This window comes from Gracilinanus agilis, chromosome 4 (assembly GCF_016433145.1).
Source record: "Gracilinanus agilis isolate LMUSP501 chromosome 4, AgileGrace, whole genome shotgun sequence".
NCBI lineage: Eukaryota > Metazoa > Chordata > Mammalia > Didelphimorphia > Didelphidae > Gracilinanus > Gracilinanus agilis.
The window spans coordinates 263,077,629-263,104,498 of NC_058133.1; the positions used below are offsets into that span (position 1 = coordinate 263,077,629).

The 26,870-nt window shown below is 40.4% G+C and overlaps 1 protein-coding gene across 8 annotated transcripts in view; it reads right to left on the reverse strand.

Moving 5' to 3' along the window:
• Window positions 1-1,399: 1,399 nt before the first annotated feature.
• FKBP5 (FKBP prolyl isomerase 5) overlaps window positions 1,400-26,870 on the reverse strand; it is a 180,610-nt gene continuing 155,139 nt past the window's right edge. For 6 of the 8 annotated variants that reach the window (XM_044674266.1, XM_044674267.1, XM_044674270.1 and 3 more), the window contains 5 exons: window positions 22,652-22,837; window positions 20,722-20,961; window positions 19,302-19,409; window positions 16,703-16,768; window positions 1,400-1,749 (listed from right to left, as the gene is read on the reverse strand). In XM_044674266.1, coding sequence (XP_044530201.1) covers window positions 16,748-16,768; window positions 19,302-19,409; window positions 20,722-20,961; window positions 22,652-22,837 — 555 coding nt within the window. In that variant the 3' untranslated portion in view covers window positions 1,400-1,749; window positions 16,703-16,747. Of the gene's footprint in view, window positions 1,750-7,688; window positions 8,386-15,884; window positions 16,417-16,702; window positions 16,769-19,301; window positions 19,410-20,721; window positions 20,962-22,651; window positions 22,838-26,870 lie in introns of those variants that run through there. The other 2 variants (XM_044674271.1, XM_044674272.1) reach the window with 2 other exon arrangements.

A 26,870-nucleotide genomic window follows, 5' to 3' on the forward strand; every position in this document is an offset into this window, starting at 1 on the left:
CACACATTCCTTCTCCAATTCCCTCTCTCCTTTCCATGCTGTAATGTAATTCCACAAGAAATCATTGATTCACCTGTAGGCAAGGTGCCATCCAAATTCTGTCTATAATGCCCTAGGCCAGCCTGTTTACTATTATCTCCACTAGACATTGGGCTCTCTCCTTTTCTTGTTGTGCACATCTAGAAAGAAGTTTCTAAATATAAACCTACCAAGGATACATGATTTAGAGAGTACAAGCAAATGAAAGATGCATGGAAAATTTTGTTTGTCTGATCTATGGCAAGAATTTATGACCAAAGAAGAGATAGAGAGAATTACAGGTGGTAGAAAGGATAATTTTGATCATTATGGTGTCACTCAGTTGCTGTTGTTGTCTGGTGTTACAGCACTGACCACTGCAGCACTGGTTATTCAGAGATTGTTGCTACAGGGTTATCTGCCCCAGCACAGACAGTTCAGATCTTCGCAGCATTGGTGCTGCAGGGTTGCAAACCCTACCAAGCTTTTGCCCGTGAAGGATTGTGGTCATGCTGACTGTCTTATAGCACAGGAAAATAATGTCTTTGGGTCTGGTTTTCTTTCTACAAATGTTGCAGATTTCTGCAGCCTGAACCTGGGGTCTCCATGAAAGTGGAAAGAGGGAGGGTAGACTAGGATATGAAAGTGCATTTTGTTGTAAGCCTGTGCCAGGTCTTCGTATGCATTTGTGTAGCCTCCCTGCTGATAGCATTGGAGGTGGAGAAGAAGTACCAAGTGAGCTCAGGGTCAGTGAGCATCAGTTCATGGGATTTTTTGTTTTTTTACCCTCTTTTGCATTCTGGGTGTCCTAAACCATGAAGACAGCTGAAGTGTCTGAATACATATTTGAATCCAGGACCTCCTGTCTCCAGGCCTGACACTAAGCCACCTAGTTGATCTGTCTTTGACTCTTTCTTGACAGGGACTGTCAAGAATGTTTTGGTTGGTATCTCTGGCACTTAGCATAGTGCCTCACACATAGTAAGTGCTTAATAAACTCTATCTGCTGATAGCCTATCAGAGGTCAGTGTGGTTGACTCAGGGCATGACCTTCTCTTGAGGTCTTAACTCCCCTCTCCTCTTTCTCTAGTGGGTGGAGAAAAAAAAAAGAGAAGAGCCTTTAGCACAAAGAGACTAGTCTGCTTGATGATAATGGGATTCATGAGGGTTTCAGTCTGGAGTAAAGGTCTTGGTCCCAGTTCCTTTTTCTGCAGAGCTAAAAAACTGTACAAGTGACAAGCAGCATTCATAAATTTCTTCTTGACCCTAAAATCTTTTGACTGCCAAGCCACAATGGTGTTCTGTAAACAGGGGAATTTAGTAATCAAATGTCCATAGGTTTTTCTCACACACTTTCTATGACAAAACATACTCAGGTAGCCACAGAAATTATTTTAGCTTTATTGAGCCATTGTTTCAAAAATAACTAGTAGGTAAAACATATAAATATCAAATGGACACTTAGTGATTAGCTTTGTCTCACATTAATTCAGCAATGACACAAAAAGTGTAAATTCACCAATGTTCCAGTGAGCTTTCTCTTGGAAGCCAGAATTTAGTCACTCTGCTGGATTCTTTTAAGAAGCTGAATTGTGATTCAAAGAAAGGAAAATGTCTCCAGAGGCTTCTAAGTCTCCTAGGAAGAGTCATCCATCTGCTGTACTCCTTTTCTGATTCTCCTCAGATCCTTCTTCCAGTCCTGATCCCTTGATAATAGTCTTCTATCCTCAGCTTGAAACAAATACAATTTCCAGGGTTTTAGTGACATACCTACTGTGAGGCAGTTAGCTCAGCCTTACCAGAAGAACTATTATATTTTCTATTTCTCTATTTGCCAATCTGTTGTCCATCCATCCATTCATCTGTCCATCCCTCTATTTATATATCCATCCATCCTGTCTTTCCTTCTTTACTATTTCTTGTACTATGTTCATTAGTGTACATCTAAGCTTTAGAGTTTAAAGGAACCTTAGGCAGATGAGGAAGTTGAGATCCAAAGATTTGTCTAAAGTCACACAGATATTCTATGTATAGCAGGAATGGAACTGAAAGTTGAGTCTGGGGGCAGTTGGGTAGCTCAGTGGATTGAGAGCCAGGCCTAGAGAAGGGGGTCCTAGGTTCAAATCTGACCTCAGACATTTCCTAGCTGTGAGACCCTGGGCAAGTCACTTAACCCACATTGCCTAGCCCAGTAAGGGGCTCTTCTGCCTTGGAACCGATACATAGTTTTGATTCTGAGGTGGAAGGTAAGGGTTTAAAAAATAAAAAAAGTTGAATCCCACAGAATATATGTAGGAATAGGTCAATAGGGATCATTCCAGGAGCTTCCCTAGAAAATTTTGGAGCTACAGGGACATGCATGACTTGGTGATGAAGGGGTTGTGCTTTGGAATGATGAAGCAATTCTCTCATTAGCAGGAAATGCTGGTGACTCAGGAGATCTTTAAAAGGGATGACTCTCCCTCTCTCTCTCTTCCTATCTGCAGATTGTATCAGGATTATTTGAGACTATCCCTTGAAGGGCTGAGGAGAAGGTTGTTGTTCTTCCCTTCACTCTAGAGGCATGACAACTGCTCCCACATGGCAGCTATTGTGGAGATCTCAATTAGGTGATCCTGAGTCAGGGCCTCTGGCTGCCTCTTAGGTTTTGTGCTTCTTTACCCGATTATAGGCAACTGAACACTGATTTTGAGATGGACTATCCAGTCTTGATGGCAATTTTACGAATTCAAGAAATTGGAAGTATTGGTTCTAAGGCAGAAGAGAAATAAGGGCAATGGGGGTTAAGTGGCTTGCCCAGGGTAGTGTCTGGGGGCCAGATTTGAACCCAGAACCTCCTATCTCCAGGTCTAGGACACTATCCACTGAGCCACCTAGTTGCCCCATTGTAAGCATTTAATAAATTATTTATTCACTGACGTCCTACAATGATCATTTTTTTTGGTGCCCCATTAATGCACTTGTCATGTCATAGAGGCTATCGTAGTCATCTGCATTTGTCTTATTCTCCTCCTGTACCATGAATACTTTAAAGGCATATATTCAAACTTTGTATTCTCTCCTGTGTCTAGCAGAGTGCCGAGTGTGAAGGAAGATCTCATAAGCATCTGTCGATTAGTTTTATAGGGCTAGGGAGCTCCTTCTGGTACATCACATTTTGTCTCTGGCAGAGGGGTTGGCAATCCTTCAGGAGGTGGCGTGCCAAGTTTTTATTTATTTGCACCATCTTATTTATTTAAAATGCAAGGCCTCATGGGAGAGTGTCCCTCCTTAAATGTCGTCAGGAGACAATTATCAGATACCATCAGGGCAGGGTGTTGGGCTGGGTGTCAATAAACAGGCAAGGGAGGTGCTGGCTTCCAAACTTGATGAAACTTTATTGGTGTAATTAAACTCAATTAAAACCAACAAACATTTATTAATTGTCTCTCTTGTTCAGGGCACTGTGTTAGGCCTGAGGGAGTTTCAAAGTTTATATAAAACACAAGTCTCTGTCCTCATAATAGATAATAAGTTGATGTTAATATTTACAGAGCTTCCTTGTGCATGATTTTATTTGAGCCTTATAACAACCCTGGGAGGTAGGACCAGTGGCATTATCCCCATTTTACAGATGAGGAAACTGAGGCCCAGAGGTTTGCCCATGGTTGCCGAGCTAGGAAATGGCAGAAACAAGATTTGAACTTGGATTTCTTTCAAGTGTAGGTTTAGATTTTTTTTTTTTTAAATCCTTACTCTGTCTTAGTATCAATACTAAGTATCTGTGTGAGTGGCAAGGGCTAGGCAGTGACTTGCCCAGAGTCACACAGGAATTGTCTCAGGTCACATTTGAACCTAAGTCCTCTCAAGTCCAGGTCTGATGCTCTATCCATCAAGTTTCCACTCAGTTCTAACCATCCTTCGACATTCTGGTCAAATTCTACAGGCTCCACAGAGCATTCTCAGATTTACTTTATCTTGCATGGATTGATTTTCTCTCTTGTAAACTCCTTTACCATTTATTGTCAATGGTACTTTGGAGGTAGAGTTATCGTGGATTCCCTTAACGTAGTCACTTACCTTGGTTAAATGTATCTTAAGTTTCCCTAAGTAGATGGAAAATTCCTGAAACGGGGACCATGTTATAATAAACATTTGTATGAAATGTTACAGTTCATGAAATGCTTATGTCTCCATCACATTATTATTTTATTACTTCATGAAGTAGGTAGTCCCAGTGTGATTACTTCCATTTTACAGAAGGGGAAACTGAGGCCCATAACCATGAAGTGACTTGTCTTAAATTCAACAAGCATTAAATGTCAGAGTCCAGATTTGGGCCCAAGTATCTCTTGACTTAAGGCCACAGGATCTTATATAAAGAGCTGGAAGGGATGTCAGAAGTCATCTAGTCCAACTTCCCTCATTTTACTAATGAGGAAACTGAGGCACAAGGAGTTTAAGAAACTTGCTAAGGATTGAATAATAGAAGAACCAGGATTTGAACCCAGGTCTTCTGATGTCAAATCTAGGGCTCTTTTAAACTTCAAATCCGGGGCTTTCTCTACTACAGAAGAGCCTATTGAAACCCAAGAAAGCAACACCTCACCCCTGAGAAATAAATAACTAAAGGCACTTGAGAGGAAAAAATCTAGACAAGATTCATACATCCTGGAATCCAGCAAGATGTTGAGGAAAGGTGCTGGGGAGGAAGGAAAGGGCCAGCCACAGGAGATCTGGGAAAGCATTAGAGACAAACTGTGTCCACTTCGCTCATTTTGATGAGGGCTTATGTCATCTTTGGGGTGAGCATACTGTAGTTTTTTCTTTCTCTTTTTTTTTTTTGGTGGTGGTGGTGGGGGGGAAACTCTTACCTTTTGTCCTGGTAACAACTCTATGACAGAAGGGCAAGGGCTAAGCTAAGTGATGGTGATAAGTGACTTGCCAAGGGTCACCCAGCTACAAAGTGTCTGAGGTCATATTTGAACCCAGGTCCTCCTGTATCCAGGCCTGGTGCTCTACCTACTGTGCTATCTAGCTGCCCAAATATAATGTAGTTTGCTGAGCTTCCTAAATCCTAGCTGAGTCCACTTGGGCTCAGTCTAGCACAGTGTCCCCCAAGTGGCCCCTTATGGCAGACACCAGAAATGACCTTTCATTTTGGTCTCTGAAATCGTTTCTTACAATTAGCTCTTAACAAGCTAGAGCTCTGTATTGAATTTCATCAATAGGGATAAGTGTAAAATTTTACATATGGGTTAAAAAAATCAACTTCCATTGTATGAGATTGGGGAGGCAAGGTTGGACAGAAATTTGTCTAGAAAAAAAATCCAAAGTTTTAATGAATTGAAAGTTTAATATGAGGCAGAAGTGTGATGTGGCAACCAAAAAAGCTAATGCTACCTTGGGCTCCACTGAGATGATAACATCAGATGGATGGACGTATGCAGAGCTAGAAGGATCCAGGGAGGCACAGCTTCCAAGAAGGGAGTGATCAATAACCCCTTCATGTTCTCCTCTGGTCAGACCACATTTGAAGGATTGTGTTTGATTCTGGGCCCCAAAGTCTGAGAATGCTGATAACTGGGAATGTCCAGAGGAGGGCGACCACAATGGCAAAGGTCTCTGAGTAATCACTATGCAGCTATTAAGCACCTACTATGTGCCAGGCACTTTGCTAAGCACTAGGGATGCAAAGGAAGACAAAAGACAAACTTCTTTCTTTCCTTCCTCTCTGTTCTTCTCTCTGTTCTTTTCTTCTTTCTTTACTTTCTCTCTTCCTTCCCCTACCTTCTATCTTAGAATCAATACTGTGTATTGGTTCCAAGGCAAAAGAGTAGTAAGGTCTAGACAATAGGGATTAAGTGACTTGTCCAGGGTCATACAACTAGGAAGTGTCTGAGGCCAGATTTAAACCTAGGACCTCTTTTCTCTTTATGCTTGACTCAAATTCCACTGAGCCACCTAACTACCCCCATAGACACTTTACTAGTAGAGCTCATAGTCAATGGGGTTGACAACATGCAAAAGACTATGTACAAATGAAATTCATACGAGATAAATTAGAGATAATAACAAAGGGAAGCACTAGCATTAGGGAAGGGCAGGAAAGATTTCTTATAGGAGGTGGGGTTTTAGCTGGAACTTGAAGGAAGCCAGGAAAGAGAACAGAGAAAATTCCATGCATTCGTGGGGGACAAACTGAAAATACTAGGAATCCGAAGATTGGAATATCCTATTTGGAGAAGCACAAGAAGGCCAATGTCACTGGATCACATCTCGTGTGTGTGTGTGTGTGTGTGTGTGTGTGTGTGTGTGTGTGTGTGTATGTGTGTGTGTGTGTGTGTTATAAAGCAGGTTATAAAGAGCTTTGGATCCCAATTAGAGGATTTTTATCATAGATCCTGCAGGTGATAGGGAGCCACTGGAGTTTATTGAGCAGTGGGATGACTTGGGAAGACCTATGCTTTAGGAAGATTACTTTAGTGAGGGGCACATAGACTGGAGTGGGGAGACAGTTGTGGCTGGGAGATAAACCAACAGGCTACTGCAACAGCCCAGGTATAAGGTGATGAGGGTCTGCACCAGAGTGGTGGCAGTGTCAAGGGAAAGAAGGGGGTCTGGTCTATTCAGATGTTACAAAAGGAAAACTGACAAGCTTTGGCTACAGACTGGATACGAGGATTTAGAGAGAGTGAAGAGTCAAGGATGACGCCTAGGTTGTGCCGCCAATAGTAATAGGGAAGCTGGAAGAGAGAAGTTTCTGGAGGAAAGATAGTGTTCAGTTTTGGACATGTTGAAGTTAAGGTGTCTAGGGGACTAGATCTAGTTTAGATATCCAATATGCAGTTGGAGATGTGATTCTGCAGGTCAGCAGAGGTTAGGGCTGGCTAAGTAGCTATGAGAATCATCAGCAGAGATGCGTTGTTATTAAAAATGATGAAGGCCGAGATTAAAAGGGAGAATAGTATTTTAATAAAAGCCATGCTGATAGAGATAAATCATTAGACCATGCGCCTGTAAGTTTTCAAACTGCCGCCTCAGTCATTTTACCTTTTGTATCTTCGCGCGCCCAGGTAGCTAAAGAACCCGCCCCTCCTGACTCCAGGAGTCTTATCCCCTCTCTTACATCATCACACTTCCTGTCTGCCTCCATTTTTACAAGAGGAATCATGGGAAATGTAGTTTTCCAAAGTCTCCTAAAATGTTCACAGTAAGTTTGTAAGATACTACATATCTTGATGCTCAATATTTCCAAATAGAACCCCAAGTGATTTTAACTAACACATTACCCTCCTGAGATCCGGTGAAAAAGACTGGTCTTTTTCGGTGGATCTTAAACCAAAAGTAAAGAGGATACAAGCTAGCCGCATTGACAAAAAGCCAATTTGGGGCAGTCCCCTATTGGCATAAGAGTATACATTCAAAACAAATGCATTCAACTCACTCAACCCCCATAGTTCAAATCAACTGCACCCCAAAGTTCAAATTTGGTCTTCATGGTCCAGTGAAGGGTCTTTAGGCATCTTTTGGTGCCTCCACCAAACAGGTTCATCGTCTGGATTCTGGGGAGATGGCATAATCCTTATCCTGAAATTACTCTCAAAGAATTTAAACTTTACATTATAGATTATAAAACATACATTTTCTTCTGAGAATAATACATTACTCCCCTGAGATTACTCCTAAAGGAGTAAAAATTGACTTGCAATATAGATTATAATTCAGACATTATGATTATAAAAAACTTAACACATACCCCCGAGGAAAATTTTAACTAACACATTACTCCCCTGAGTTTCAGTTTAATAATCACAAGAAAGTTTGTCATTTTACTTCCTGTTTGAAGCGTAAATACTAGCGCACCCACGTGGGAGTGTAGGCTCGGGGCTAGAGAAAAGCTTAGGTCAGTTTTTAGAAAATCCCACATGGAGAGCTTGGGGGGGGGGGGGTACCTAAATCAGGCCTTTAGAGAAAACACGTGGAGGGCTAGAATGCAGGCCATTACCAAGAGAGTGGGGGAGGGGCAATACCAAATCTTAAGCAGCAGTGGCAGAACTCTCCAAAGATTGCGGCAAGTCAGGGCAGGGGTCGCTCGGAAATCTCAGGATTCAGCAGTATCAGCAGAAGTGGTCTGCTCTGGTGGGCTGGGAATTCTGCAGAGATCAGGGCAGGCAGGAACGTGAGGCAGCGGTCTGTACTGGCAGGCCAGGCAGGAATGGAGTCCAGGTCAGGAGTTAGGAAGATCAGCGGCAGAGGGACAGCAGGAAACCCAGCATTCCATCAGTGTCCGTAAGGGCCACCAGGCCCAGGGCATTGGGTGAAAAAATTTGCAGCCCAGCGGCAATTAAAACTATTGTCTCTCTTCCCTGTAAAGCAGCCTCTAGGCTGGGGAAAATAGGGAGAGGAACAAGAGTGGAAAAAGATTGTTTCTGAGACTCTGGGTCCCAGAGCTGCATGGCGAGCAAGGCTGCTCTCCCCTTTCCCTCTGGAGAGGATTTTAAATACTCTCAGGCTATCCAAAAAATTTAGGGTCTGAACTTCAACCTTCTGGTTAGCCAAACTGTTATTATTAAAAATGATGAAGGCCGAGATTAAAAGGGAGAATAGTATTTTAATAAAAGCCATTCTGATAGAGATAAATCATTAGACCATGCGCCTGTAAGTATTCAAACTGCCGCCTCAGTCATTTTACCTTTCGTATCTTTGCGCGCCCAGGTAGCTAAAGAACCCACCCCTCCTGATTCCAGGAGTCTTATCCCCTCTCTTAAATTATCACACTTCCTGTCTGCCTCCATTTTTACAAGAGGAATCATGGGAAATGTAGTTTTCCAAAGTCCCCTAAAATGTTCACATTAAGTTTGTAAGATACTACATATCTTGATGCTCAATATTTCCAAATAGAACCCCAAGTGATTTGTTCAAGCAAGCCCCTTAGACTTCTCCCTTCATGATTTGAACCCAGGTGATAGTGTGTACATAAAGAAAGGTCAACTGAACCTGCTTATGATGGACCATTCCAGGTCCTATTAACTACACCAACAGCCATTAAAATTGGGGAGAGGGACTCATGGATTCATTGCAGTCATGTGAAACGAGTACCCTCTTTTGATAATGAATAATTCTCTGTACTAAGTATTATTACCTGCACCTATTATATTTGACTATTGATTGTATTTTACTATTGTGATGAGAATGCTCTATTGCTGGATTTTGCACTATTTTGTTACACTTTATTTGATTGATCCTTGTACTTGAATGATACATATACTACCTCACAACAAAATATCTGTATTAGTGACCTATACTGACCTGATGTGCCTTTCAAAACATTTTATGCCTTTTGTCATTCCTTTTGCACTTTCTTGGATATATTATTGCTTTATATGCCTCACTTGCACCCACATCACTTTGTCTACCTCATTTGCACTCACACTGTGGATCATGGCAAGTTAAGGAGGGAAGAATCTTATCTCTTGAAAATTAACCTCTATTCTTTACCTCTGTGATTATGTAAAAACTACACATTTTTTTGTTGGTTTTTCTTCCTACATGTGCAATACAGTATTTGATTTTTTTTCTTCTTTTTTCTCATTTTTTATATTTGGAGCACGTCACCAGCATTAAATAGATTCTTGATTTTTTTGACTTTTGCAATAAGCTAAGATGCCCATTTGCCTAGCATATGAATTTATACTCGAAAAGCTTTGGACTATAGAAACCTGCCACTAGTTATTTAACTATTATGAGACTTTTGCTTGATGACTATGTCTAATCCAAGGAAAATCGGACCACAAAGGAGCACAGAGATTTTGACCTGCAAAGTGCAAATGAGCACATAAAAGAAAGAGACAGAACTAATCCTACAGGGATTGATGACACTCTACGTAAAGACTTGATCCTGTGTGAGACTCGAGGTTGTGACGCTTAGCATATGTTAAGACGTAGGACTTCCTTGTACTGCACTTGATATCAAGTACTCAACATCGATTGTTCTGGCTCCATTATCTCTGAAGTGAAGAAAGGTATTGCACCGGGAAATGCTATTTCCCATTTGTCTCGAGATCTAGTCTCCTTTTTTCCATTTCTTTTATGATGTGACAACTTACTGTAGTCCAGGCTGCTAAATTGGGTTAGTGAGTGATTGTTGTTGCAAAGCTTATGGGACATGGATTGCTACAGGAAACTGCTTTGATTTGTGAATTTTTTTCCCCCTCTTTCTTGTTCCTAGAATTTTTTCCTTTCACATTTTTTTTTTATATATCCTGTATTTTCCTCAGAGGTTATTTTTTTCTTTCTTTTTCATTTTTTTCCTTTTTATTTTTCTTTGGACTTTTTGATGTTTTGAGAATTGATTCGTATACCTTATGCCTTGAATGTATTCCTGTGTGATTCCCATGTGTATCCCTGTATTTTCCTCAGGGGGGGAAATGTAAAGTTGTTCTCCTCTGGGTGACTATGTTATTTCTGTAAATTTGGACTTGAATTTGACCCTAATTTGGAACAGAAGACTACCTCCCAGAATCCATAAGACGCCATGAAGATGCATGCAGAGACCACACACTGCACCAAAAGATCCAGAGTGAATTTTGAGACATGGCGAATTTGAACTTTAGGGGGTTGAATGTATTTATTTTGAATGGACACTTTATGCCAGAAAAAGGGGACTGCCCCCTAAATGGCTTATTGTCAATGCACAAAACACTGGTTTTGTTTTTCTCCCTTTTATTTCCCTTTTACCTCTGAATTATTGTAAACTTTAATTTGATTATATTTTCATGATCCATTGGGGAGATTTGTCTCCTAAAGGATCACAGGGGGGAATGTAAAGTTGAAAAGACCTTGTACCCCTTTTAAAACTACATTACCCAAACTCCCTTTCACCATACCCTTAATTCCTTAAGCCTTTTCCTATTGGTTGTGGGTTTCGCGGGCTGTTTTTGATATGGTTGTTGGGGGTGTGGTGTCAGGGTTTTTTGGAGAGAAGGCGGCATGGTTAAGGGTGAGTTAAGACCCTTTCCTTGTGCTTTAAATAAAATCCCTATAGATATCATACTTTGGAGGCATTGAATATTAATTTTAAAACCCATAGATGACAATGGAAATGATGAAATCACCAGATGAAAGAGTATAGAAGAAGAAATGAGAAGAGGGTCATGGACCGAGCCCTGTAGGACACCTGAAATAAGCGGGTATGACCTGGAAGAGGGGGCATTAGAAGTGACAGAAGGAGCGGTCAGATAGGTCAATCAGAAGAGATTGGTGTCCCCCAAACCCAGAGAGAAAGACAGGATCAAGGAGAAGGGGTCGATTGATAGTATGAAAAGCTGCAGAGGAGTCAAGAAGGACAAGGATTAGGCCATTGGATTTGGCAACGAAGAGATCATTAAATAAGGTCACAAGCCAGTCTGCAGAGACTTAAAAAGGGGATGGGGACAGCTAGGCAGCTTAGTGAACTGAGAGCCAGGTCTAGAAATAGGGAGAGCCTGGATTCAAATTTGGCTTCAGATATTTCCTAGCTGTGTGACCCTGGGCAAGTCATTCATCCTCCACTGTCTAGCACTTTATGGCTCTTCTGCCTTGGAACCAATATGCAGTATTGATTCTAAGATGGAAAACAAAGGTTTAATAAAAAGGGGGGAGGCACCTATTGCAGATGGGCATCTCAAGTTTAGCCACAAAAGGGATGAGAAATATGAGATGATAGCTGGTGAAGATAGGTCAAGTGGCCGGTGGGGGCGTCTCAAAGCAGGGGACGGTCATCTTTTATTAGCAGTAGAGAGCCAGTCAAGGAGAGACTGCAGAATAAACTGGGGATCTATAGCCTAGAGAAGACAAGACTTGAGGGGAAAATAGCTATCTTCAAGTTTGGGGACGGCTGGACTATGGAAAAGGGATCAGGCATGTTTGGCTCCACAGGGCAGCACCAGGAGCAACGAGGCCAACTATATCTAGCTGTCAGGAAGAGCTTTCTAATGAGAACGATTCGGAAATGGAAGGGCTTCTCTCTGGACTTGGGCTCCCTCTTCTTAGCAATCTTCAAGGAGAGACTGGATGACTCCTTGTGGCCCATGCTTTGGTGAGGATTTGTTTTAGACCATGGGTTGGACAAGATGGTCTTTCTTTTCTTTCTTTTTTGGGAGGGGCTGTACCAACAGCTACTTTCTTCTCAGCTTCCCCCCTTTCCCATAGAATTGAATTAAAATGTCAAAAAGGGGCTATCCAGATGTTCCTAACCATTTTTTTGTGTCATGGGTGAAGCCTTCAAAGAAAAAGGTTTTTAATTGTGGGAGCCTGGCATTCTTCCTTCTTTAGGAGCGAGAGTAGCGAAATGCTTAGATTCTTCTTCTTTTGAAAGGAGGCTTTGATACGTATGTTTTGGGGTGTTTCTGGTGCTATGCTGGGAGACTATTTATTCTAGTGTTTTGTTTTGTTTTGAAACTGGTACAAATAACACCATCTTAAGACCTCATGGGGGATAGGGACAAAGTATACAGAAAATAAGGGAAATGTACATCTTATCCAGGGGCACTCTTCTTCAAGGAGACAGGGAGAGAAGGGTATCCTGGGGGATGCATAGATACACCTACTACAATAGTAAATAAAAATATAAATCAATAAGTTTGATATTTTCTTTTTGTTTTGCTTTTTCTTATGAACTTGACAAATAGCCAGAAACATTTCCACATACAGAATAGAAAAAAATGATTGCATGTAAAACCTTGCATTTCTTTAACATACATCTTTTTAAAAGTATATAATAAATTTAACATGGTAGTATAAACATTGCTCTATCTCTCTGTATCTCCTTCTGAACTTTCTTTCTGCTGAATATTTCTTAAAAATGCTTCTTTGACACTTTTTAATTTTTTGGTGGGGAGGAGCTGTATCGCCAGATACTCTTTTCAGCTTCCACTTCCACCCCTACTCCAGAAATGAATTAAAATATCAAAAAGGGTCTAGCCCAGATGTTCTTTTTTTTCTTTAAACCCTTACCTTCTGCCTTAGAATCAATTCTGTGTATTGGTTCCAAGGTAGAAGAGTGGTAAGGGCAAGGCAATGGGGGTTAAATGACTTGCCCAGGGCCACACAGCTAGGAAGTGTCTGAGGCTACATTTGAATCTAGGACCTCCCATCTCTGGGCCTGGCTCTCAATCAAAGCCACCCAGCTGCCCCCTAGCCCAGATGTTCTTAACTGTTTTTTGTGTCATGGATTTCCTTTGGTGAAACCTTCTTAGAATAAGGTTTTTAAATGCACAGAATAAATTACATAGGACTACAAAGAAAACCAATTCTATTGAAATAGTTATAAAAATATGTTAAAAGTTCAGGATCCCCATGTTAATTTCTAGATGGCGAGGAACTATTTAGTGAACCTTTGTGTATTTGGGGCTTGATTTTCTTTACTTCTTTTCTACTTTCAATGGCTTCTTCTTACCTTTAGCTCATAACAGTAGAAACAGCTAAAGAGGGGGTGGACTCTGCTGGATTTAATTGGGGATTATGTCTAGAATGAGGGCTAAAATATCTGGGCTGGTTCAAGCCACCTGGTACTCAATGATGGGTATTAGGGCAGTCCAGGATGGCCCTATTTTTTTTTTTTAAACCTTTACCTTCTGTCTTAGAATCAATATTAAGTATTGGTTCCAAGGCAGAATAGCGTAAGGGCTAGGCAATTGGAGGTAAGTGACAGCTAGGAAGTGTCTGAGGTCACATTTGAACGCAGGATGTCCCATCTCTAGGCCAGGCAGGACCTATTTTGATTCTTTCCCTATTCCCCTTCAAAGCAGGCCATCTTCTTTTGGCTCCTCCATGACATGCTCTGACTGCTGCTTTTGGCTGATGAACATTGGCTTTCATTGCCTCAACATCCTCAGGACCAGATTCAAGTCTGAATGTTCTTATCTTTAAGAGGTAGCTTGGTATAGTGGAGAAGGTAGACCCAGGCTCAAATCCTACTGTACTCTCTAGTTGGATGAATCTGGGCAAATTATTTTATGGGTTTTTTTTCCTCTGAAAAATGAGATTGTTAGTTTCAGTGACCTTTCAGGTCCCTTCCAGTCTGATCTTATGTATCTTTTGTGGCACTGAGAGTTGGCTGAGAGCTTAGAAATCATCTTTTCTAATCCCTTCATTTCACAGATGAGAAAACCTAGTAAGGTCATCACTCCTCTTGAAATTTAAGATTCAGGGGAGAGGTGGACTTGCCAATGCACCACCTTTCCCTCCTCTCTATTTTCCTTGTCACCCATGCTACATTAGCTTCTCCACACAGTCAGTATCTTGGCTACCTTCCACACCGGGAGATAGGTGAGAGGATCGTCTCTGGCATGGACCAGAGAGCATTCCTTTCTCCAGATAACCAGGAATCAGAACACAAGATGCTCTTAATTTGCATGTGCAAGTGGCTGGATGATACCCTACTTCCCCTTAGCATACTAGAGGTCTTAAGGACCTGGAAGTACCCTTCTGTGATTGGGGCGAGTTGTTCATTCCTAAATGAGACTGCTCTATTGGGTTTTAAAAAAGATAACTGTCTCTCCATTAAACAACAACAACAAAATAACAACTGAAATGCTGGGTTGACTCCATGGGCTTAATTATCTTTAAATTCGGCTTTCCTGAATTTTTTCCCTCTAATTTCCAGTCTGGCATTACTGAAAATTCTGAAATGGATGATCTATTGTCATGTGCAAAATAGAATCATATTGGTTTCCCCTCCTGAGTCCCAACTCCCTTCCCAATTTTCCTATTTCTGTCAGGGTCATTGACATCCCCCCAGGTGCCCAGGTTTGAAACTTACTGTCATCTTGGGCATTTAAGCCCTTCACCACCTGTACCTCCCTCTCTCATCTTTCTAGCCTTATTATATACACATCTCTTCCCTTGCATTACAGTCTAGCCAAATTGGCTTCCTTAGTATTCCTCCTACACAGTACTATCTCCGTTACTTGTGCCTTTGCTCTGCCTGTCCATCATACCTGCCTATTTCTGCCTATCAGAATCCCTTATTACCTGGGACATGCAGCTCACACCACTTTCTACATGGAGCCGTCTCTTATACCTCCAGTTTTTAGTGTCCCTTTCCTCAAGTTGCCCCAAATCTGTCTCTTCCTCTCCACATTATGGCTAGCATTTATGTGGAGCTTTAAGGTTTGCAAAGCACTTTACACATGACCTCATTTAATTTTCAAAATGACCTTGTGAGATAGGTGCTATTATTCTCCCCTTTTATAGATGAGGGTACTGAGGCAGAGGTGAGATGACTTGCCCAACGCTACAAAGCTAGTGTCTGTCAACTTTTCCTGCCTCCCAAGTGACTGTAAGCTCCTCAAGGTTAGGGGCCATTTCATTTTTGTCTTTGTATCTATCCCCAGCACCCAGAACAGTGCCTGGCACATAATGGGTCCTTATGAAGTTCTTGCTGCTTGAGTGGCTTGGTAGATGACTTGAAGCTTTTTTCAAAGCTAAGGCTCTATGGATCTCATTCTCTTGAGAGGTCTATTCCAATGTAGATTTTTTTCTAAACCCTTACCTTCTGTCTTAGAATCAAACCGGTGTGAAGAAGCTTAGTACCTCTGTGGCTGCTATTGCTGTTTAAAGGGTGATAACCTGGTCTATGTTATCAAATACTTGACGTCAGACAACGATCAGGTTTTCATGGTTCTAGTTAATCAGCAAACTACGAAGCCCAGCAGGATTCCTTAGGTATAAACCATATTTATTTGGGGCTCCTAAGTCACTCAGTGGTTTGAAGGCCAGGCATAGAGACACAAAGTTCCAGTTCAAATCTGGCCTCAGATCCTTCTTGGCTGTGTGACTCTGGGCAAGTCACTTAACCCCAATTGCCCAGCCCTTACTACTTTTCTGCCTTGGAATTGATACTTAGTATTGATTCTAAGATAGAAGGGAAGGGCATAAAAATACATGTGTTCAATAAAAATATGAAAATTGAAGAAAGTACTATAAAAATTACTAATGAGAAGGATTAGGGCCTCTAAAATCCAGACACCCTAGACCAATGCAACTGAACTCTAGGATCTTTGTGATGTTCAGTGTAAAAGAAGGAAGATTATGGAATTCTGCTCTCCAATAAGACTCAATCTGTCTTGTGTACAGTGAAATATATTTTCTACCTATTGGGTTTTCTGAGTTAGAAGGGATGCATATACATTTTGGTAAAAAGAGGCTGATATAATAAGTTCATAGATTTTGAGCTGAGGTCTTAAAGGCTGTTTAGTCCAATCTCATTTTACAAATAAGGAAACTGAGGTACACCTGGGATTTGAATTCAAGTCTTTGGACTTCAAATCTAGTAATTTTTCTACTTCATCACAGTGTGTATCAGATAGACATATCGATGATAACCAATTCAATTTAAGTGGATATTCACTGAAACTTGTAATTCCTCCAATGGACCTATTATAAAATCAGAATAAAGATAGAATTTATTCCAATCATGAATAAGCTATTGGTTTGATTCCATTGCTTTCCCTCCTTCTTTCCCCTTTACCAATTTTTTTTGGGGGGGGGAGGGGAAGAGGGTGACCTTAGAGCAAAAATTGAGAAAACACCTCCTTTTTGGGATGTTTACTCAAGTTTAAGTTTACTCCTGCTCCCATCTCAAAAGAACAAATATTCATTTTGAAAAAAGGGATAACCCAAGTCTATACAACAATTATCTATTTATGAGAAATAGACTCACCACTCTGTACTCCATTTAGAGAAAGATGCTTCGGGGACTTCTACTTTATAGATGAAATGTGCCGTCCTTGATATGCAAAGACAACATTATTGATTCAGTCAGATATGTGAACAGTTTTCCAGTAGTAGGGATGGGTCTCTAGTAATGTTGGTTTTGCAAACTTGCCCAGCCCTCTTTGTAACTAGCAGCAGAGCTTGGGAAATAGTTGGCTGAAGTTACTTCTGCTCCAGAAAAAACAACAAACAAACAAACAAACAAACAAACAAACAAACAAACAAACAAACAAACAAACAAACTTCTCCTTGTGAGGAGTGAACTGGATTGTATGGAAACAAATCCATAGCTCTGGCCTTCTTAGCACCAAGATCTAATCTGTGGAGCTCATCAATACCAAGCAGCTATACAAATGAGCAAAGTGAAGCCTGGCTTTTCATTTTCTCTGGTGACTTTGGGGTTTCCTACAGAAATATTTGGTGAAAACACAAAAGAAAAATGAGAGAAACGATCAGTAAGGCTCTTTGGTTATCATCAGAGCAAAACACCCCAGGAGAGGTTCAAAAGGAGAAATATACAGAAAAAGAAGTTTGCAGGTTTGTTTAGAAACTAATAGTAGAGGGATGACTTAGTTTGATATTTTTAAAAGAATGACAAGTATTTAAAAAAAGATTTAAAAAGATAACTGACAGTGTTGCCTAAGATTTTGGAAAGTGATGTGCATATAAGTTTGGAGGATGAATGAAGCTTCCCTAGTCACCCCATTTGGAATGAATTTTCTGTCCTGGGAGTTTTTGTACTACTTGTCTTTGTATCTCTCCTATGCATGTATCTCTTTCTGTTCTGCACTGTAGTTACTGGTATGTATGCATGTATGTATGTATGTATGTCACATCTCTCCCTCCATCTTACTAGACTTGCTTCCATGAAGGTAGGGGACTTATTTTTTTAGTTTAAAATAAAAACTTATTTTTAGTTTTCCCCCACAACCACTCCAATGCTCTATGCTCATAGTAGGTGCTTAATAAATAATGAATTGTTCTAAATTGTTCATTTAATGGTATTCACACTGTTCATGGCATTGGACAGAGAGCTGTGAGGTCCTTTTGAATCTTTTTATGATCTCATTTAGATCAGTTCTAGAAGTATTTAAAAAATAAAAATAGTGTACTCACAGTACTTAGTTCTGTGCGTAGATGGTAGGAACTAGTCTGAGTTATCTACCATAGCGTGTTGCTCACTCCCTGCTTGTCACCCAGACCAGAACACAAAAAACATGGCTACCAGAAGATGATAATGCTAAACCCATATGTAAAACATATAAAATCTTTAAGTCAAAGTTCCAAATCCCATAGGCTTGGTTTAAAAAAACAACAACTAAGTAACAGAATGTTAATTTTTTTCAAAGTAGCAAATTTTTCTCACAACAGAGTAAATGAAACTCTTAAAAAAATCCAATATGTTTTTATGCTCTGGTAATCTTTTAAATGACAAAACCCCCCAAAAAAGCTGCATCAATTCTAAATGGACATGTAAATAAATCCACTCCAGATCTAAGTTATTATAAGAACAAATTTTAAATTCCTAAAAATCTGGATTAGAATGGAAATGAGGAATTGAACAGTAGCATTGCTAACAGGAGGTATGACTTTTTCTCCCCTGCATGACTTTTGAAGAGAAAGAGATAAAGAAGAGAAACAGCTATTCCTTTTTTCCTTCACATTTCAATACCTCAGGACTTCATCCAAGAAAGGGAAAAACTAACATCCAAACTCTGCTAGTCACTGTGGCAGGAGAGAGGGGGTTCATGAATGACAAATGGTGACAGTCTAACCTGAATGGTTTGCTGACCCCGGAAAGGCTAACTGGTTGTAGAGACCCATAGGAAGGCAATGTAGGATCTGAGAGTGGACAGGAGAAGGCTAAGGGAGCAGGTGGGCCCTCCTGGGCTTAGCTCTCAAGTCTGTTTGCCATGTTGTTTGCACAAGTTGACCTCAGCCCATTTTCCTTCATATTTGTTCTCTTCGTTAAAAACAATAAGGTTGTACTGGTAAGTACTTCAGTTATTTCAAAAAACAAAACTCCAATGTCCTCCCCACACAAATACTCAAGTGGATCTGTGGTCTCATTGGTTTGGGAGCTCCCTCCAAAGATGCAGATCATAGCCCAATAAAAGGAGAGATTCTCTAAATTGTCCTAAGCCTCTCTACAGTATAACTAAATCTGATCACCAGAGGTAGGGTCCAAACAAATAGTTCCAAATTGCTAGGGTCTTAGCGTACTCTAATTTGGATTTAAAAAGTTGGGACAGGAACTGAAATGAGCTGGACTCAGGCTGCTGGTCCAACTTCCTCACCCCAACAGCTGCTGTCTATTTTTTTTGTGCCACCTGCAGTGGTCCCACGTGACCCTTCAGTGAGGGTGATGGGTAGCAGCAAGGGGCTATTTTCTGGGAAGCTACGAGTTTGCCTGCTTGTGTCCAGAATCACATAGACTATAACAAACTTGACAATAAACATTGTTTCGTCCTGAGTTCTATAGAAGTCATTGAGGAGGGGGCTGAATTCATTAGGATTCCCTCTCCCTCCTTTGTACTCTGTCATACATGGTCTTCCAAGTCCTTGTCTTCCATTACTGACTCTTCTACAGCCTGCATCTTCTTGGAGGGGATCCCTTCTGGCATCTTATCACCTACTGTCTTACCGGCCTCTTCCTGTGCAAGGGAAAAAATACACGAGGGGATCAGCAATGATAGAAGGAAAGAGACCTTTTGAATCCTGCCTCTTCCAAGTTGTTTCATTAATTCTGACATCAGTGTTTTTTGTCATCCTTTAGGATCATTTGGCCTGTGCCATTATGAAATGAACTGCCACATCTCAGCATCAGAAGTCATGCCGTGGCTCAACTAGGTCAACTTGTTCCTAATTAGGAATTCCCTAAAACCTAAGGGATGTTTTCAGTTTTCATGGTTAAAATGTGCTCAGAGTCAAGTAAAGCAATTAGGAGGAGTGTGGTACAGGACCCTGGATTTAGTGTTAGGACTCATGGGTATGGTCTTGGTTCTGCCATTTACTAGAATATTTACTAGCAAAGCACTTTGGGCAAATCTCTTGGACCTACCCAGCTTCAGCTTCCTCATCTGTAAAATGGAGATAATGCATATACAGGACATGCTTCATAAGGTTTATAAACTATAAAATGCAACATAACAACATATAAATAACATTTATATAGTACCTATTATGTGGCAGGCACTGTGCTAAATGCTTTACAATTATTATCTCATGCAATGCTGTAAGGTAGGGACTATTATTTCTTTTTTATAGTTGAGGAAACTGGCAAACAGAGGTTTAAGTGACTTGCCCGAGGTCACAAAATTGGTAAATGCTTGAGTCCAAATTTGAACTCAAGTCTTTCTGACTTCAGGTCCCACACTATCCACTGTGCCACCTAGCTACCTAATGTAAATAAATATTTCATATATAAGTGTAATTTATTAGAATTGTTAGGTAGTCACCTATAATTCATAAAGGAGGCTCCTTAGATGACCAGAGAAATCCGGACAAGAGTACGACTATGTTGCAAAGGGTGAAAATCAATTCCTAGAATGGATTTGGAACCCAATCCATCACAATTACCTCCCTCCCTGGGAAAAAATCAGCAGCCTTGACAAATATTTTGCTAGGTGAAAAATGTTCAAGAGAATTTGTCCCCTGACTTTATTCTCTTACCATGGATACAGAATAGGAAAATGCCTCCCAGCTATGGAAACTAGTAGAGAGGAAGCTGGGGAATAGTTCCTCTCTCCTATTGAGGGGGGCTTCCTTTTTAGTCAGCTTTGAAGCAATTGGATCTTTGCCATTTTCAAAGTTTATATTTTTCCTGTTTGGTGACAGGAACTTTTTTATTTATAGGCTTTAGGGCTGCTTCTCTGTTCTTTTGTTCTGTATTTAAAACTGCCTCACCAAAAACCAAGATGTAAAGACTGACTCCTGAATTCGCGTGAGAATTCATTCCATGCACACCTTTGCATCTCTCTCTGCAAACTTCTCAAACATGTTGGCATATATCCTGCGATCCCGCTCGTTGTGCTCCTTGGCTTTCTTCTGGCACATGGAGATCTGCAGCTTTGCTGCCTTGTTCTGGGGGTTTACTTCTAGTACTCTCTCAAAGTCACCTTTGGCTGACTCAAACTCATTCATAAGCAGCTGGGCTTCACCTCTCCGGTACAGGCCCTTCTCATTGGTACTGTCCAGGCCAAGTGCCTGCAAAGAGAGAGCTTCCAATTTAGCAAGACCAGACTGCAACCTTCTTAACTTTTCTTTTTGTATTATTTAGGAAAGAATTCTGCAGGAAAAAAGAAATTCATCATTCAATTGTATTACCTCCCAAAATTATTTGGCTAGGGACTTGGGAAAAGAAATTGGAACATTTGCTAATCTATGAGGACAGGTAAAGTAGTATTGGTTGTTGCATTTTTCACACACATTAAAACATAACTAATAATAGTATCCATTTCTCAATCAAATCTTTAAACCAGTGTGACAGGTGAGGCGCTGATCCTGGAAACTCAATACCCAAATGTGACTTTGTAGAGTGTGGGAGGAACTCTGTTTCTACTTGGTCTTTTTGCCTTTTCTTTTCTTTTTAAAAAAAAAAATCTTGTGCTCTCCCTTACAATCCACGCTGTGTATTTGTTCCAAGACAGAAGAGCAGGAGAGGCTATAGACAATTGGGGTTAGGTGACTTGTCCAGGGTCACACAGCTAGGAAGTGTCTAAGGCCGCATTTGAACCCAAGGCTAACCATCTTCAGGGCTGGCTCTTTATCCACTGAGGCAACTAGCTGCCCTCTTCATGCCTTTTCAAAAAGATATCTTCCCCTAGTGGGTCTTAGTTAATGGTACAGCACATTCTGGGACAGTAAATGTATATTATAGCATCTCTTTGAGCTGACTGATGGTATCGGCTTAATCATATGATAATAATCCTTATACTAAGCCACCAATAGAGTGGCTCAGTTAAGAAACGGCAAACAACTCCAATCGGATGATTTGCAACAAAGGACACAAATTGTCAACGTAAACAGCTGCTGAAAATTTTAGGTTGAAAAATTGGGGTTGGGGTGACTTATTGCTGGTCAATCCGAATTGGTTCCCTGTCATCACTACAATATTTACCAGCTGTTTGATAAAGTTAAAATGTAAAATTCATTTGTATTTGTCTGGGGGGGGGGGTTACACTTCAGTAAAGAAGTGAGATCATAAAATGAAATACAGACATAATGTAATACCTCTGTATACACAAGGGAAACTCTTGGGAGGCGGCTTCTGCTCCACCTCCTCCCCCCTGCACCCAGCACAGAGCCTGGTACAGAGCTGGCACTTCAGCAGCTCCCGAGTTGAACTGCTCTGCCAGTGAACTTTTTGTGCACTACTACTGCATGCTTTCTCGTGAGTAGCACCATGCTAAGGAGGACTAACCCCTTCGAAGGCTTGAAGTTGGTCCTGTTCTTTCTTTTAAATGGACAAACATACAGGAAGCATTCACTGACTGTGCTGATTACTTTGCTAGCAGCTAAGCTGAGATAAAAGGGGAGCTGAGCCATTACCTCTGCCTTATGGAGCTTAGCATATCAGAGGGATAAGCTACTAACTGATAACTATGATACAGAATGACATGAGAAATTCATTAGGAAGGTGCAAAAGCCAAGTGTCATATCAGGCCTGAGGCAGCGGTCAGGCCATTTGAGTGCTTAACTTGGTATGAAATAACATGCTCTCGCTTAATTTGGGAAAGATATGGATGAAAAAGTGGATTTTATAAAAACATCTGTGGGCAGTTTTTTAAGGGGATAAGACCTAACCATGGAGGAGAAGCAGAGGGAGACTGAGGAGCAGTTGGGGAGATCTGGAACAGCCCAAGTTCACCCCATGTGTGTCTGTGTCTATTTTTACCTTATCACAGCACTCGACAGCTTTGGTGTACTCCCGAAGCTTTAGGTAGCACATGGCCAGGTTAAGGAAAGCCGCTAGCAGGAAGGATTCCGAAGCTTTAGATTCCTTCTCTGATAAACCATATTCCATCTCTAACCAGGACACAATCTTCCCATATTGAATCACTGCCTGCAAGTATTTGCCTCCCTAGGAAAAGAGAACCATTAAATTATTTGTTGTAATAGACATTTGGTGGTGGTGGTGGAGTAACAAAAGAAATTTAAGCCACTGCCTCTGTCCATGCAGAATTTATTATCTAGTCGGAGAAACAAGGTACATGTATATGAAACAATTAAGTGCCAAACTTGGTAATGCAGAGCAACCATAAAGATTTTTAATCCAAAATTGGGTACCTTAATCTAAGAGGTCTGATCTAATAAGGTCTGACTATAAATTCAATGGGATCACAGATTGGATTTAGAACTTAAAGAGCCCTTAATAGACCATCTAATCCAGGGGTTCTTAAGCTTTTGTGTGTGTGTTTGTTGTGTTGCCTCCCTCAATTAGAATGTGAGTTTTTTCTAGAGGAGGGAGCAAGTAGCTCCATTTTCTATCTATATCTCCAGTGCTTAGCACACATTGCCTAATAAATGCTTTCTCAATTATTTTAAGTGACAATTCATAGGGTTTCACAGCCTGCCCATGCATACTTGCCTTAAAAACAAAACAAAAACCCTTAAGGTTCTGTCTTAGAGATGTTTCTAAATATCAGTTCCAAGGCAGAAGAGAGGTAAGGGCTAGAGACAATGGAACTTAAATGACTTGCAAAAGGTCACATAGCTACAAGGGTCCATATCTGAACCTAGGACATCCTGTCTCCAGACCTGGCTATCTACCCATTGAGTCACCTAGCTGCCCCCATACTGGCCTTTTTAATACCAAAGGCAAGACTTCACATTTATCACTTTAATTTCATTTTATTAATGTTATCACATTAATAACTGTTAACATTTAAAGCTTTGTGATTTGCAGAGTACTTGCACATAAGATCTGATTTGATCCTCACAACAACCTGGCGAGTAGGTGCTATTATTGTAGCCACTTTACAGATGAGGTAAGCTTGGCAGACAGAGGTTAAGTGGCTTGACCAGGGATCACAAAGCTACCAAGTAGCTGAGGCATGATCCTAACTCAGTTCTTTCTGACTCCCAGTAGTCTATCCATTATACCACTCAACCGGTGAAATCTGAAATACAGGATCCTGTCTTGGTCATCCAACAAAGTAGCTATACTCGCCAGTTTAGAGCCACCTACAGCTGGCCTGCTTTTGTCCACCTCCAAGTTACTTATTAAAATGTTGAGCAGCATAGGCTAGAACCAAGAACGTGGCTTTGTGGTGTGTCATTAGGTAACTCTTCTTCCTTCTCCTTTCTCCCTAAGTTCAACAATAAATATTTTTTGAGTATGTCACCTAGCTATGGACTCCCCTCTTTGAACTTTCATCTAGCACACACTTTTACTATCATGCTCACAAATAGACCAAAAGAGATAACTAATGTCTTTTTTTTTTTTTTTGAAATTCACATATACTGGGTCTTCAGTATATGTGTCTCCTAGTATACTAACAACCTTTTCAAAAAAAGGAAATTAGGTTGGGGTGACTTACTTGGTGAATTTGTCACCACTACAACATTTACCAGCTATCTGTTCCATAATTTTGCTAGGTAACCTTACTGAATTAATATTTTTTCTCTTAAAGAATGACATAGCATTTGACTATCTCTACGACTCTGTTCTCCATTAATCCTCAAAGATTACCAATAGCAGGACTATCATTATTATATTTGCAGATTTTTTTCAACACCCTGGGAAATACATTTGGGACTGGAGACTTGATTTTGTTTAAAGGATCTCGGTGGTACTATTTCTTCACTATATCACTAGTTTATTGTATGAAGTTTCAGTTCTACTCTTTGCCATCCCCTAAATCAACAAGCATTTATGAAGTACATACTATGTGGCAGACACACTGGCTTTGTTGAGGATACAAAGACAATGGCAAAATAGTCCCTTCTCAAGGAGCTCCCACATTTGTTATATTATCTGTCCCTAAGGAGTATTCTTGTCCCTTTCCAAAAGAACCTTTAAAAAGGGTCTTCACTGCTGTGTTCAAGATCTTTTTTATAAGCTTACATTTACTTGGGGGTTAGTTTTCCTGTCATTACTCTTTTAGATTCTTCCATTCTTTGTAATTTGCTTTTGGTTACACATCTATACACCTTCAGCAGAGATACTTTTCAAGTTTGTGCTCACAATTGAGCTGTTTTTTGTTTTTGTTTTTGGTGGGGTGCAACTAACCCTTTCAAATAATTTTCTCTTAATGATAACCACTCCCTTTTAGATTTTTTTCTTACAACAACTTTAAACAAAGCAGTGCAAGTATGATTGTCCCTATTTTCACAGAATTTCTGGGTTGAAGTAACTTGTATGGTCTTGGTCTGAGGGGATGAATGGCATTATGGTATTATAGAGGAACTCTCCAGAAAAGGTTTCAGGATGGAGGCATCTTCCTGGGCCAAGTTCTGCAAAACCAAGTTCTTCAGATAACAGTCAGTGTCTTGTTTATAAATCATCAACTGGTAAGGCTGACGATAGTTTCTTTGTTGGGATAGGGAGAGGGAGGTCTTCATGTTCATTTATTTAATATAGACAAAATTCTAGAATACTGGAAGTTGTCATTAGGATCACAATTTTAGATTTTTACAGTTTTAGAATGAATTCTTGGAAAGGATCCTGAGCATATATCTGTCTTCAATATTACCTCACTTTTATAATTTATTTCAATCATCCAATCTTTCCTCATAGGGTAAAAATACAAAGGGAAGCAGACTTGGTCACAGAAGTAGGTATCCCAATAAGTAAGAGTTCTTCAGAAATAGTAGCCTTATTAAAAATAAATAACCTTATGTTTATATAATAATTTAAACTTTTTCTTCCAGGGGGCAAAAGTCTTTGAAATCTTCCTCTTGATGTACTTGATTTTCATTTCTTGTACATGATTTTTTTTTTCTTTAACCCTCCCTTACCTTTTGTCCCAGAATCAATATTGTGTATTTGATCCAAGACAGAAGAGCAGTAAGGGCTAGGCAACTGGGATTAAATGACTTGCCTAGGGTCATAAAGTTAGGAAGTTCTCTGTCTACTAACCCTTACTGCCCCTTACATTTAAAGACTTCTATATTTCCTGATCTAAACTAAGTCAATAGGATGCAGAGTAAAAGGAGCAGAACCAGGAGAACATTATACACAGAGATGGATATACTGTGGCACAATGGAATATAATACTTCTCTACTAGCAGCAATGCAATGATCCAGGAGAATTCTGAGGGACTTATAAGAAGGAATGCAAACTAAGTCAATAGATCTTTTAGCTCCAATATTGTTGTCTTGTATTGGGTTGGCAAGGCTGTCCAGAGAACAGTAAATAGCTCATTAGTTCCTGTTCTCTCAAAAGGGATATTTGTTGAATTAAGATGCCTTTCCCTTTTCCAACTACATATCTCAGTGAGGCTGGCTTTTCTTCATTTACTTCCACCAACACAACACATCTAAACAGACTGAATGTAGGAGATATGAGAATCTAGTTGTCTTTCAGAGATCTGAAAAAAAATGTATAAAACAATGCCACTCTTCTCACTATTTTTTGGGGAGAAAATAGTTTCTATAAAAAAGTATTAATGCAATGAGCTTATTATTGCTATTTAAAAATGAATAAGATAGAAGTCAACACTAAGAAGGAAGTCACCTTCAAGAAGAAGGTCTGCTCAAGGAAGAAATTCAGCCTCAGGAATCACCTTCAGCTCAAGTTATCATCTTGACCTGCCTCTTGGAGGGAACTTGAGTGAGTGGATAGCTGGCTTTCCTTTCCTGTCTTCTGGAGAGAGTCTAATTCTGGCTAAATCTGGTTAAGATGGCGGCAGAGTAAGGAGCAGCTGCTTGATCTCTCCTAACCGAAGCATACAGGACTCCTCAAGGGGACATAAAAACAAATCCAGATGAATGAAGGGACCCCATACGGGGTGCAGCATTGAAGGTACATGGAATCGGAGCATTTCCATGCTATAAAGGGGTGAAACAGCTGTCACTAAAACGTGAGCGGAAGAAGCCCTGCCCCCCCCCCCACACACACATACAGTGCCAAGGCCAGCACATAAGAATTAAAGCATATTTGGGGCACCCA